Source organism: Atta colombica, unplaced genomic scaffold (assembly GCF_001594045.1).
Source record: "Atta colombica isolate Treedump-2 unplaced genomic scaffold, Acol1.0 scaffold126, whole genome shotgun sequence".
Classification (NCBI taxonomy): Eukaryota; Metazoa; Arthropoda; class Insecta; order Hymenoptera; family Formicidae; genus Atta; species Atta colombica.
This window is the reverse complement of record NW_017259213.1, coordinates 7,016,758-7,029,816: the sequence shown is the minus strand read 5'-3', so window position 1 is coordinate 7,029,816 and position 13,059 is coordinate 7,016,758. Positions and strand designations below refer to the sequence as shown.

Sequence of the window (13,059 nt, the reverse complement as noted above, 5' to 3'; positions counted from 1 at the left end):
CACACACACACACACACACACACACACACACACACACACACACACACACACGTACACACACACAAACTCGAAAAGATTATTATTGATGAATTTTATATTTCCTTCCTCTCACATTAGGAAAATGAATTTAGCACCTTCAGCAAACTGTTTAATTGATATATTTTTTAACAGCAACCAAATATTTTTTATACAAAAAATTTAGTTGCTTCTGGAAAACACATTTTTCTATTCTGTAAATAACAGAAATATTTGTTTATACTAATTGAACAGTTTTGTTCAGTAAATTTTAATATTTTATCAGCAAAATGTTGGTTCATAGAATAAAACATTTTTTTCTAGTGTGATTTAAAATCATTGGATTTACGATACAAATGATTTCTGCTGATACATTTAAGTTTGAAATTTAATAAAATACATTTAAGTTTGAAATTTAATAAAAATAAAAAATCTTTCCAAGCTGTGTTGACTTGTAACGTTAATAAAAAATTGTCGATGTAATTGAAAACTTTGGAGAAACCAAAATTATAATGAACTTGTGTTATATAGTAAGACAAAGAGTATTACTTTGTACTGAAGATGTGTCGTAACGTCTAAATATTATATACATCTACGTCTTTATAATTGTAATAAACACAATACATAGTTCTCACTGTTAACTGCACTGACTCCCCTAAGAGTCTGACAGCTCTTCTTTCACATTTTTTTATTACAAGGTATTAAGACTGATAATGCGAGAACAACTAAATATTAATCGTGAACTAAAACACAAAAGACAATTATCTTGACAATTATCTTAACAATATTAACAATAATACAATTATTTAATAAATAGATTTATTAAACAAACATTTTTATCCTGGAACTTGTATTTGCTCGAATTCCATTTGTAAATTTTTGAAACAGTTATCTATAACCTTATTTATATAACTCTGGAATTAATTGAAACTGTAATTAACTATAATTTTATTTAAAAAAATTCTAAAGTTTCAATGAGATAAATCTTATCGATACATCGAAACTTTGCTATTCAATCAATTTCTCATTTCGAGTTCCTTTCAACGAATATTTAACTTGATAACAAATTATCGAGATATTTAAAATTACATTTCGAAATTAAAAAATTGAAAGACTTTGAAAAGAATTGAAGAAAGACTTTTTAAAGGAAGGGAAGAACTTGCGCACAGTAATTGCAACTTCCCTGGACATTGGAAACTGTCTAAGGAAGAACTTCTGATCATCCAGTGCTCCTAGAACATCCCGATCGACCGATAGTCACACGGGACATACAATACAGCGACGTATATCGACATCGATACGCGATAACTCTTGCACATTGTATGCGCAGCTGCCGTGCACCCATAGCAAGTTTGGATTGCATGGAAGAGTTCAACGGCGGCGGCGGCGGTGGCGGCGGTGTAGACTCGGGCGTGCACTGCAGCAACACGACCGGAACGAAAGAACAGCTACTAACTAGCTGCATTGCCGCACAAGCGCAACGTTTGCAGCACCCCTCGCCAGGTATTCGCTACCGCAACTTGGGCAAAAGCGGTCTACGTGTTTCCAATGTTGGATTAGGTACGCTGAATGTATATTTTGCCTCTAATCTCGTAGAGAGTCATCTTCTCTGAGATCTCTGAACGCGTGAATACTATCTCTCTTCAAAGGAGATATATTGTCCCTAGACCCTCCCTCTCATTTCTCATAGGGCGATAGATATATCTGCGGCCGAATCGATTCCGGAAAGTGCATCCGCTATCGGCTATCTCGGATTTTTATCGTGGTCCATCCAATACCACCGCTTGTTGGATTTCAAGTTTTCATTATTTATTTTTCAACGCACCCACTCACCACGGTTTCGTTGCGGATATATAACATGTACGATGCACTACGGCTGGTATTCATAGTTTGTTCTTATTTTAAGATGGTCTTAAATAATGTCCCTTTGATTAGTTTATGATATTTTAAGTTTATTTAAAATTACTTTAAAGTACTTAAATGTTAAATTTGAGATGGTTTTAAATATAAAAACTGACTATATTGTAAAATTTGTGTTAAATTTGTGTTAAATTTAATACATTTCACATGCCTAAAACGGTTCATTCAAAGTTTTTAATTGTATTAATTTAACACAAAATGAATATGCTAGAAAGTATTACAAATATTATGTAAAAAAATTTACAAAAAACATATAATTTATAAGCAAACTATGGAAGCATATTTTTTTTCAGTATAATTAATATTTATGATGTGTTAAACGAATACATATTTCATCTTAGAATTTATGTTTTAAAATACATTATTTTTATACTTGTTTATTTACATACTTGTAAATATCGAATATTAATTTAACACAAAATCTTTAAATAACATAGTCACATTATATTAAATTAACATTCAAAGATGTTAAAAATTCAATATAAATATAAAATATTTTTTTACTGTATATGAATACCGATCTATGATTTGTAGCCGATTTGCGTTCGGTGGTTCAAATACAAGCAATTCAAATAGCAAGCCCATTCTATAAGCATAATTGCGTGAACATAATAATTGTGAGTGATCGTAGTTGTAAGAGATGACTAATTACAGTCACTCGAATATTTTTCTCATGTTCAATTATGAATGATTAATTCTTATAATTATAATTATTTGCAATTACGCTTACGCAATTGCAGAATGGACTATATTTATTTATCTATGCAAACACGTTTCGCTGCGTATATCTAATTCGAGAATAAACGCTTAATTACCAATTTTTCTTCCATACCGATTCTAATTTCTTACACAAATATTTTCTTTAAAATTAAAAAAAAAATAGTACCGTATATCTACTTTTTCATTAAAAATTGTAACAGTAGCGTCCATTTCTACCAATGTAGCTTAATTTTAATTTTAGTTTAATTTACTCTTTATCCTTTTCTAATTCTTAGAATTGGGAAAAGATAAAAAAAAAGCAAGTTAAACAAAGATTAAAGTTAATCTGCGGTGGTAGAAACGGGCATGAGAAAATTAAGCTTAATAAACGCAAAAGCAAATAAGGATAGAATGGTCAAGATACGAGTTGAAAAAAGATTGAAAAAAGTAACAAACATATTTATTTTTAAAAAATGACTAAAAAGGAAAGGACAAAGAATAATAAAATATTATGTAACTTAACAATAACTCTTTTTTTACAAAAAAAAATCAAATTTTTATAAAAAGCATGTTTAAACCTCTAATATACATCTACTATTTAAAGTACAAATTAAGGAGCATACTCTCACAATGTTACTTTGCGATATTAATTTATTCTGATTCCATAAATTATTCCACAATTATCTCATTTATAATTTCTTATAATTTCTTCATATCTTCTTTTTTTGCAGTAATTTTCCGCCAGCAAAACCGGCTGGATATGTTTGAAACGTGAATTTAAAACAATTTACTAATAGGTGCTGTAGAATTAGGCTTAATAGACTTTAAAGACTCAAGAAACGAATTAGACAAATCGCATGGCAGAGCTAGCAACACGAAACTCCGTACTTTAAGCTTAATTTATAATTGACAACGGCAATTTGGTGGATCGTCTCTGGTCGTGTTCCTCTATATACACTGCAGATACTGAAAATCTATAATACACGTAACCGTAAACTATAGATTTCCAGTATTGGCAGTATGTACAGTGTATATTGGAACATGATCGTTATCGTTATTACATTGTTAAATATCAAATAAACAATGGTAACCCAATCTCTTGAATTAAAAAATAACATTTCGTTATTTTTAATAATTTTTCCATGTATGTCAAAATCAATTCATTCAATTCATTCAATTCTGGCTAGTTTCGAAGTAAAAACAGCATTCATATTAATACGTGCATTTAATAAATAGTAAACCAAAATCAAATTTAATACAATCTTTTTAATTAAATGATTTAGCTCTTTTGTTTCAATTAAATTAACGACATATTGTGGGAGGCGAGAGTAATAGTGATCTAGAAATAATGAAAAACAATTTAAATTAGATACAATTTGACATTATGATATTTAACAGTGTATCATTATTATTCTGTTTTTTTATGTAATAAAAAAAGCACAGTAATAACTCCTATTATTTCTTGCAAACCCAAAATAACTAAAAACTAACCGAGTCTATTTCCATGTCGATCTTGCATGCCAGTATCTTATTTTCCGATGAAATAAGGCTTTGTTTAGAGATAGATGTAATTTTGGTTGTGCGGTTCCGGAAAAACGAGGCGCAAAATGCAGGTCGCCGATGTCGCTTGATTTGGTTTTATGGGTACAGGAACGTGGACCACATTCGGCGTGGGCGGCTGTAGCAACGAGGAGACCGCGGAGGCCGTCGTGGCCCTCGCCTATGATAGCGGAATTAATGTATTTGACCTGAGCGAGGCGCACAGCGGCCACCGCGCCGAAATCCAGTTTGGCCGTATTCTGCTGAGACGCGCCTGGAACCGTTCCAGTTACGTGGTCACGACGAAAATTTATTGGAATACCAAGTGAGTAGAGCGCCGTCCAGTGTCTCTTCGCGCGTGTCTCGGTGTCATTGGTCGGTGGCGTCGTTATCGTCATCGTCGTCGTCGTCGTCATTGATGGTGGTGTTTTAGCGAGCATTGATGATAGTGGAGCTGGGTAGTGGCTCTCAACGTGCTCTCGGTGGCTCTCGATGTTGTGACGCTACTGCACGCGAAAGCGCGGTCTTTTCCTTTTTTTTTTTCTTTTACTTTCTTCTCCTTCCTTTCTTTCTTTTCTTTCTTTTTTTCTTTCTTTTTTCCTTTCTTTTCTTCTTTCTTTCTTTCTTTAGACGTGAATGCTTTTCGATCGATGGCTTCAGTGTAATCGAACTTATACTCGCCCATCGGCTTGCGAACTTTATCCTTCGCGTATCCTTGCCAGCTAGAAATGATTAATCGAATCGACGTTAGTTGAATTGCCGAATGTTGAATGCTAGTTGATATTTTTGTCATCTTCCTCGCCATAATTGTTCTTATGTTAATTCAGCATAAAATGCGAATATTTCTAGAATATTTTTATTCACTTTCGACCAATTTGTCATTAAATATACAGTATACCCCGCAGAACATTACAACTACATAATAATATAGATATTGTATATATTATAGTAACTACGTCAATTATGTTTTCATATGTATATGTATTATATTATTTTATATTGTTAAGTGGGAAATTATATATGAAATAAGTATATATGTTGTACATAGCATTGTTGAGTAGAAACTCATAATATTGATGTTAGTTCGTGTTCTGCGGATATACACGTACTATACTTTCCGACTTTGCGTTCGATGTAGAATTGACCGAAGGAAAATAGAACATTTATAGCAATATCGCTCAATTAATGTACCAATTATGAAGTCGATAATAATAAAAATGTCAACCAGTATTTGCGACATTGACTATTTATTGACGCATCGACATCCAATCGACGTTAATTCGATCGTTTTAATCATTTCTAGTTGGCTTATAATAGCGTATTCTGTGTACACTAAGCATGAGATGCTTAGACACTGTGCGTAATGCTTGTATACTAAATCGTAAAAGTAGATAAATGGAGGAAAATCGACAAAGTTTTCTTTAAAAAAAAATCTCCGAAATTCTTTTTTATGATTTTATACAGTTCTCATTAAGAAATATTATAAGGGAAATTATATCTTAAAACTAATCCGATTTCACGAAATAACAGAGTTTAATTCTTTTTGTCAATAAAGAAACTTCTGCCAATCATTAACAATCAGTAACTTGAAGGTTATTTTGATACCTTATCACGTATCGTATTTACTGATCATATTATACTTCTTATATATCGATACACAGAAAAAGACAGAACCTTTCCTTAAGACACTTTTTTACGCGTGGATTACAATGGCGTGTCATCGATAATTAGTCGGCGACGGTTTTATTCCAGGCATCCGTAAGTTGCATCGCTTTTATTTTTAGGATTATAGAACTCGATAGGGAGACACATCGTGCAGAAGAGAATCTCGGTACGAGACGGCCTCGTTTAATATCAAGTGGATGGCGCGAATATGAGGCTTTGCCTTGACACGTGGATCGATAACTAGGTTCTCATGCATCGAGCCGTCGTTATTTTGTCGTTGTTGTTTCGGTTCGTGTTCGATAACGTGCATTGTGTAACGAAGGAAGCAAGGAAACGTGCCATAACGTGTCGCCCCGCACGTCTTATCTGTCTCTTATGATCCCTATTATTATTTAATTCCGTTTGCAGCGTCTAATAAGATTGATAATATCTGCCTATTCTTGAATAGGACCGAGGGTCGCGGGCTATCGCGGAAACACATTATCGAGTCCGTGCAAGCTTCGCTCGTCAGGCTGCAACTGTCGTACATCGATATTGTCATGATCCACAAAGTCGATCCAATGTGTCCGATGGAAGGTAACTTTCCAATTCCTCTTTCTCTTGCGAGTAATATTCAAAAAAATTCGAATCCTCTCTCTCTCTTTCTCTCTCTCTCTCTCTCTCTCTCTCTCTCTCTCTCTCTCTCTTTCTCTCTCTTCCTCGTCTCCATTCCATCGTTCAAACACTTACGGCACTTCACTGCACAAAGTGTGCTACGATACTGTGATATATACTGTAAATTCCGACAATAATTTTACATGAAGATGCCCGTCACGATAACGCACAATTTAGCATGAGTAGAGAAGAGAAACACATTTTTATTGTTTCTGCTGTAAGAAGGCGAAGAGAGATGATTACTTAATATTAAAAAATTAATATTAAAATTAGATATAAGAAACATTATCGTGTTAACAGAATGTTGCTTTTTCATCTTAAAATTTTATTAGATTTGTTACGCGTGTTTTTAATTTATTTCAATTACTCCTAGGAAAATAATCTTCAATAATCTTTATTTAATTTCAGTTTAAAAAGTTTATAATCGATTATTATTATAAATAGTTTATGATTTCTATTAGACTTTTTCATTAATTTAAATATTAAGAGCTTAAAACATCTCATTTTTCATCAATAATAGATTTAAAAGTAGTTTCCCATAAGAATGTCCTATAATAATTTTGCTTTTTTTTGGATAAAGGTAAAATTACTTATCAAGGTCGTTTACAAATCGAAAAATCTTCAAACTATAAAAAGAAATCATTAATCTGGTAGTATGCATGTACAAAATCGAAATATAAACCATTTTGGATATGCATATTGTATGTACGATTGGCATTTTAAGATTGGATTTTGGATTGATGCATTCAGCGTAGAACGAGAAAAGTTATTTTATAATTAATAAAAATAAGAATTTTTTTATATCAGTTCAAAATTTGACACGTTATTTTATTTTATTTTATATTATAGTTTTAAATTGTATAATGTAATTCAATTCCACAAAAAATCTTAGTCCATACATAATTTGAAGAAACTAGTAATAAAGTCACAAAGAATCTCCACTATGATGATGATTTGATGTTTGGCAGTTGCATTGTGCCGTACTAGTTATCGTGTGCTTCTTTCTGTACTCGATATTTTTATGTGAAAATGGAAAGTCATTGTTGTAAAAATATGTGTATTCTACATGGTTGTACAATATTTATATGTATAAATATAAATATTTATATATACTTTTATATTTATTTTCTTGTTGTAAATATGTATAAACTTCTTATGTTTACGTATCGCGTTAATGTATGCTTTATATTATGCGAAAAATGTGTGCAAGAGAATTATCTAGCTATTTTACCTTTATCCTCACACGCTTTGAAACACACTTCCGCTCTCTTTTTTTTTTTCTTTATAGATGTATTTCATCGTAAAAGTAGAGATTCACGCATCAACTTTGCATCATTTATCATATATCTCACAATAATTTCTCACGATAAAAAAATCTTGTTTGTGTTCTCTGTATTTCACGTATTTGCGTGATCTTATATTCCAGAAATCGTTCGCGCGATGAATTATGTTATAAGCAAAGGCTGGGTGATGTATTGGGGTACATCGCGATGGACACCCGTGGAAATTATGGAAGCCTATACAAATTGTCGGCAATTTAATTGCGTGACACCTATCGTCGAACAAGCGGAATATCATCTGTTTTATAGAGAGAAACCTGAACTTTATATGCCAGAATTATATAACAAAATTGGTAATCAATCCACCTTCTTGTTTATCTTTAATACATTGACTGCTAGATATGAGTTAACTCATAGTTTCGTAATTGATAATTGATATTTATAGATAAACGCCAGCTATTTAATTCAATGCTTTGAAAAGAAATAAAAATTTTATTCTGAGTTTTGATAAAGAATAAATATAATTAAGTATATTAAAATACACGTATATTAAAATACACGTTCCCTCTTTTGTATCTTTATTAAAGAAATTATTTTATATTTACGTCTCGAGCTTTTATTCGTATCTTAGCCTTATTATTCTTATATCGTTGTGTTAATTAAAATAATATGTTGATATATATAAAAATGGCGCGTCGCGGATAAAGTTGTCGTAATCGTACAGTGGCAATTAACGTGTTAATAAAACATAATATTATAAAATATCTATATCATGAAAAGAAATTTTTACAATGATATTTTCGATATTTTCAATTGACAATTGTTTTATAGGTGTTGGTTTAATGGCTTGGTCTACAGTCACCATAGGGATGGTTTCTTCGAAGCCAGAAGATTGCGGAGTATCGTTTCTCTCGAGATCTTCTTATAAAGTAAGTGTCTAAAATAAATATCTGTATTACATCTATATGTATATATATGTATACATATAGTTACTTTTTATTTACTCTTAATTTATCTTATTTTTTATCGAAAAAGTGTTTACATAAATCTATAAATATTATTATTTTATGTTATACGAGAGTATTTTTGTATTAAAAAAATTAAATTACGTAATTTTAATAAATTGAGAAAGTAAATGAGATAGTCACAAAAATATAAAGTAATTCAATTTTTTAACGTGATTAAAAAATGATATCAAAATAAAGAATAATTTTTATAATTTCAGAACAAATATTCCTCATTTAGTTGGACGGAGGATGAAACTCAATCTTTGTATAAAGAGGTACGCGAAGATTAATATATTTTTAGAAACAAGATGCTTAATATTAAATAAAAATAATAATAAAAAGTCATAGAAATATTTAAAAAGTTACATATATTCCATCTATATTTATTCAAAAATTTTGAATAATCCGCCGATTATGGTATCATAAATTTATTATTATTTATAATAATTGTTTAGAAATAATAATTTCTAAATAAAATGCAAGACTATTATTCTTATTTTTATCATATAAAATAATAATTTTATAAAAAGTGTTGTGATGCTAAAACGCGAATTGTGTACTTGTTTCTGAACGTTTTAACGATTGCTTTTGCAATGCAGGAGTACGCGTGGAAAGACAAATCCGCAGATGAGGAGACTCGGAAATATTCGGACAAATTGCGGGACGTATGTGCTCTTGCCGAAAGACTGGGATGTTCTTTCGGGCAACTAGCCATCGCATGGTCTTTAAAGAATGAAAGTGTTCAGTGCCTTCTGCTCGGTGCATCCAATATAGATCAATTGTATGAGAGTCTCCAAAGCTTACAGGTAAACAAGTTGTTTGTCTGCTTTCGCGGAAGACTATTCTATATATATTTTAGATGATATCGTCTAAGATTAATTGATGAATCGAAAGCAATTTTCTCACTAATGTTAGATATCGCGTAACATCAAAAGATATACATAAATCGTTTCGCTTATCAATAGATTTACTAATCTGATTGTTTTGGCTTGTTTTATAAATGATACAAATAAAAATGCAAAGTTAATATCTGATTAATCACATTTTGTCCGTTTTTTTATCATAATACATTATATTATATTATACATCATTTATTATATCTGATTGAATTTGATTTATTATATCTGAGAACGGTTTACTGAACTCCTTTGATTTTTATTTATTAATAATTTTTATTATTAATTATTATTAAATCTGTGATTATAAAAAAATTCTCATATCTCAATATTCTTAAGAATTTTTCATATTTTTAATTTATAAAGATTTCTGAAAAATATTTTAAATTTCTTCAAATTTTATTCTTCAAGTTTTATTTGAAAATTATAGAACAAAAAATCTTAGAATATTTCAGAATTTATATATACATATACATAAAGAATTAAAAAAAATTGATTGTAGATTTTTGTAGATTTTGTAGATTGATTATAGATTTTTCTCAGCATTTTTAAAAAGTTATAAAATTATATCAGTTTCTAATCCGCGATCTAGTGTGTGATTGGATTTTGCATGGCTAATAAAGAACCGAACTCAAACAGTAAAAAGAATACGTAATTTTCAGCTTATCCCAAAATTAAACGCAAACATAATGAGCGAAATCGAGAGGATTCTTGATAACAAACCGTCCCGACCGCCGATGATATCCACTCTGGCACTTAGATGACAATCGATGTGCCCCCATGGCAGCGGTGGGGGTTCTGTGGAAGAGGCGGGCAGTCCAAAGAGCGAGGGCGGCAACAGTCAGGATCAGGAACAGACCAAGGAAGTAAACAATAAATTGCCATTCTGTGAGATACAATGAAGTCACATGCGGATAGTAAACCGTCTTGTTACTCCACATTGCTATTGATGTCCAACATCGGGTAGCCAAGGACTGACACGGATGCGACTTGTTTTCGCGTCTCTGCTTTACATTTGGTCGCGACCAGATACGGGTCGAGTGCACATATGACCACGAGTCGACACGACAATATTTACCAATTACGAAGGAACCCATCTCCGGAGACTCATCGCCTCTCGACGACGACGAGAACATTCATTCTTGCGGGGTATCCCGAACTTCACGCACGATTTGTATCTCTCGTACGTCATACTCGTGGACACTCGTAGATATGTAGGTGATAAACGCGACGTATTTCATCGCGAGAGTCCATCTGTCTTCGTTGACAGAATTGCGTGTTTGCACGCTTTCAAAAGCATCTCTGGGAACGGTTACATTTGTCCCATCAGCAGCCGTAAATTTTTCTCTAATCTCCCTCTGTCAGGAGACTCTATCCCGTCGGGGAGGTTTTTATTCGCGATTCCAAGTGTTCATTATTCTTAGCATTAATAATCCCATTTGCTACACTCGTAGGGAGTAATCAGGAATTTAGCAGTGTCACGAGTGTCCACCAGATTACAACGTTCGTTCTGCCATTCATTGGTCGAGTAAAAGCGATTTGCGAACAATTAATTAATTCGGACGGTATAGGACACACACACGTCGATTATCATCTAAAAAAATTTCGTCGTAGGTCATAAGAATTTTATCAAGGATATTATCTAAAACGCGCGATGCACCTCATCAACTTCGACGTCCAATATACATATTTCTTTCTACTGATGTCGCGCTTGATTCTTCGAATTTTATCCACCAACTTATCTTCTCTTTCTCCGTTTCTCTTTCTCCATCTTCTCTTCTTTCTAGTTTGTTTAAGGATCGAGAAATGATTGCGTTGTATAAGAAACACATGATACACAATATGCGCTAATAAAATACATCGCCACAGATTTTTCGCTTTTACAAAGAATACGCGCTTATTTTCAGAATATAGGCATTGTACTAAAGGATGAATGCGAAGGTTGAAAAATAAATTACACAAAGAGTAATTGCGGAATAATTGAGCTGACAAGTTCAATAATTCGAGTCAGTAGAACAAATTGAGACGATTCGAAGAACTGGAGTGACGCTTTAATTCAAAGTCTGATTCAGTCTCATTAACTCGCCGGACTGATTCTTTAGACGTAATCAATTTCTTAATGGCTACGTTCGAAATATTTTCACTAAATATTCGCAAACTCGGTCAAACCGAATGTAAATTCTACATTAATACACGATACACGATAGATTCTTCCGACGAATCTTTAAAGATCCGGACTATGTACAAAAGATCTCTTTACTTGATTAGATGACCGTTTCTATCAAGAGAACGTCTGTTTGTTTATCGCACACGATAGCTTTTCGCTTCGCTTTGCCATAAAGTGAGATGCAGCACATTTCTGCAAGTAAAGAAGGTGATTTATCTTGAAAAAAAACGTAAGATTTGTAATATTCGACAATTATATCTTTGTGCAAAGTATCGTTGCCCCTGAGCAATATTCTTTCAATTTATCTTACCGTTCCCTCATGCCAAAGTGACAAAGTCATCAGCAGATGCGATTCGTGCCAATCAAGCATCGTTTCGCCGATCATTCGGAACATTGCTCAAGTGTACGATCGTGAGAAGATTTCTCGCTCCCGTAAAAATGATAATCTGTATATTGATACATGTATATATAAACATAAAAAAGTATTACACATTTTGGACATGTATACTTGTATTAGTTGGAATTTGGATAAATTCAATCAAAGAAGTGCAAATGAGACGCTTATAGTTAAATCCGTCAAACATTCTAGTTGAAATAGTTAAAAATTTAATTGCGATAATCAAAATTTTAATTTATATAATCAAAATTTATTTTATTTGTACTTTTGGTTGATACAGCCAGAATATTTTTCCCAGAATTTGCAATTTGCTTTTTCAATTAGTGCGAGAAAAAAGCCTCGATAAAATCTTCTTGCGAAATTATGCGTATTCCGAGATTATTTCCAAGATTATTTGTATCAAAATATTGTCAATCATGTATTTTTAATTGATCTCTTTTAAATGAAGAATTCATTGATATTCATTTTTACGCGTATGCGAGAATTTTCTTACACATACCGTATCGATGTTATTGACATTCCACTTAATCTTGTCAACTCACTGATAAATGCTAAGTCTCTTGGAAATGTACAATGTCGCATGTGCTCACAGAAAAGGAAAAAAAAACGAGGGATAATGGAAGCTGCCAGTACGTACACTTTTATCGCGCCTGATGAAGCTTTTTCAAACCAGACTTTCGTCCGATGCGTGACATAGGTACAGCGAAGTAGGTTCCAGTGTAAATATTTGAACATGATTAAAAGGAGAGCATGTCATGAAATAAATCAAAAAAATAAAAAAAATATCGCGCACCAAGTATTGAACAAATTATAGTATTCG

The 13,059-nt window shown here is 32.2% G+C and overlaps 1 protein-coding gene across 1 annotated transcript in view; it reads left to right on the top strand.

Moving 5' to 3' along the window:
• Positions 1-12,414, top strand: part of LOC108694979 (voltage-gated potassium channel subunit beta-2) — a 16,569-nt gene extending 4,155 nt beyond the window's left edge. Inside the window, exons 2-9 of the mRNA XM_018204677.1 lie at positions 1,346-1,575; positions 4,285-4,498; positions 6,287-6,414; positions 7,919-8,125; positions 8,604-8,701; positions 8,998-9,054; positions 9,379-9,585; positions 10,338-12,414. Coding sequence (XP_018060166.1) covers positions 1,346-1,575; positions 4,285-4,498; positions 6,287-6,414; positions 7,919-8,125; positions 8,604-8,701; positions 8,998-9,054; positions 9,379-9,585; positions 10,338-10,439 — 1,243 coding nt within the window. The 3' untranslated portion in view covers positions 10,440-12,414. The remainder of the gene's footprint in view (positions 1-1,345; positions 1,576-4,284; positions 4,499-6,286; positions 6,415-7,918; positions 8,126-8,603; positions 8,702-8,997; positions 9,055-9,378; positions 9,586-10,337) is intronic.
• Positions 12,415-13,059: the final 645 nt, after the last annotated feature.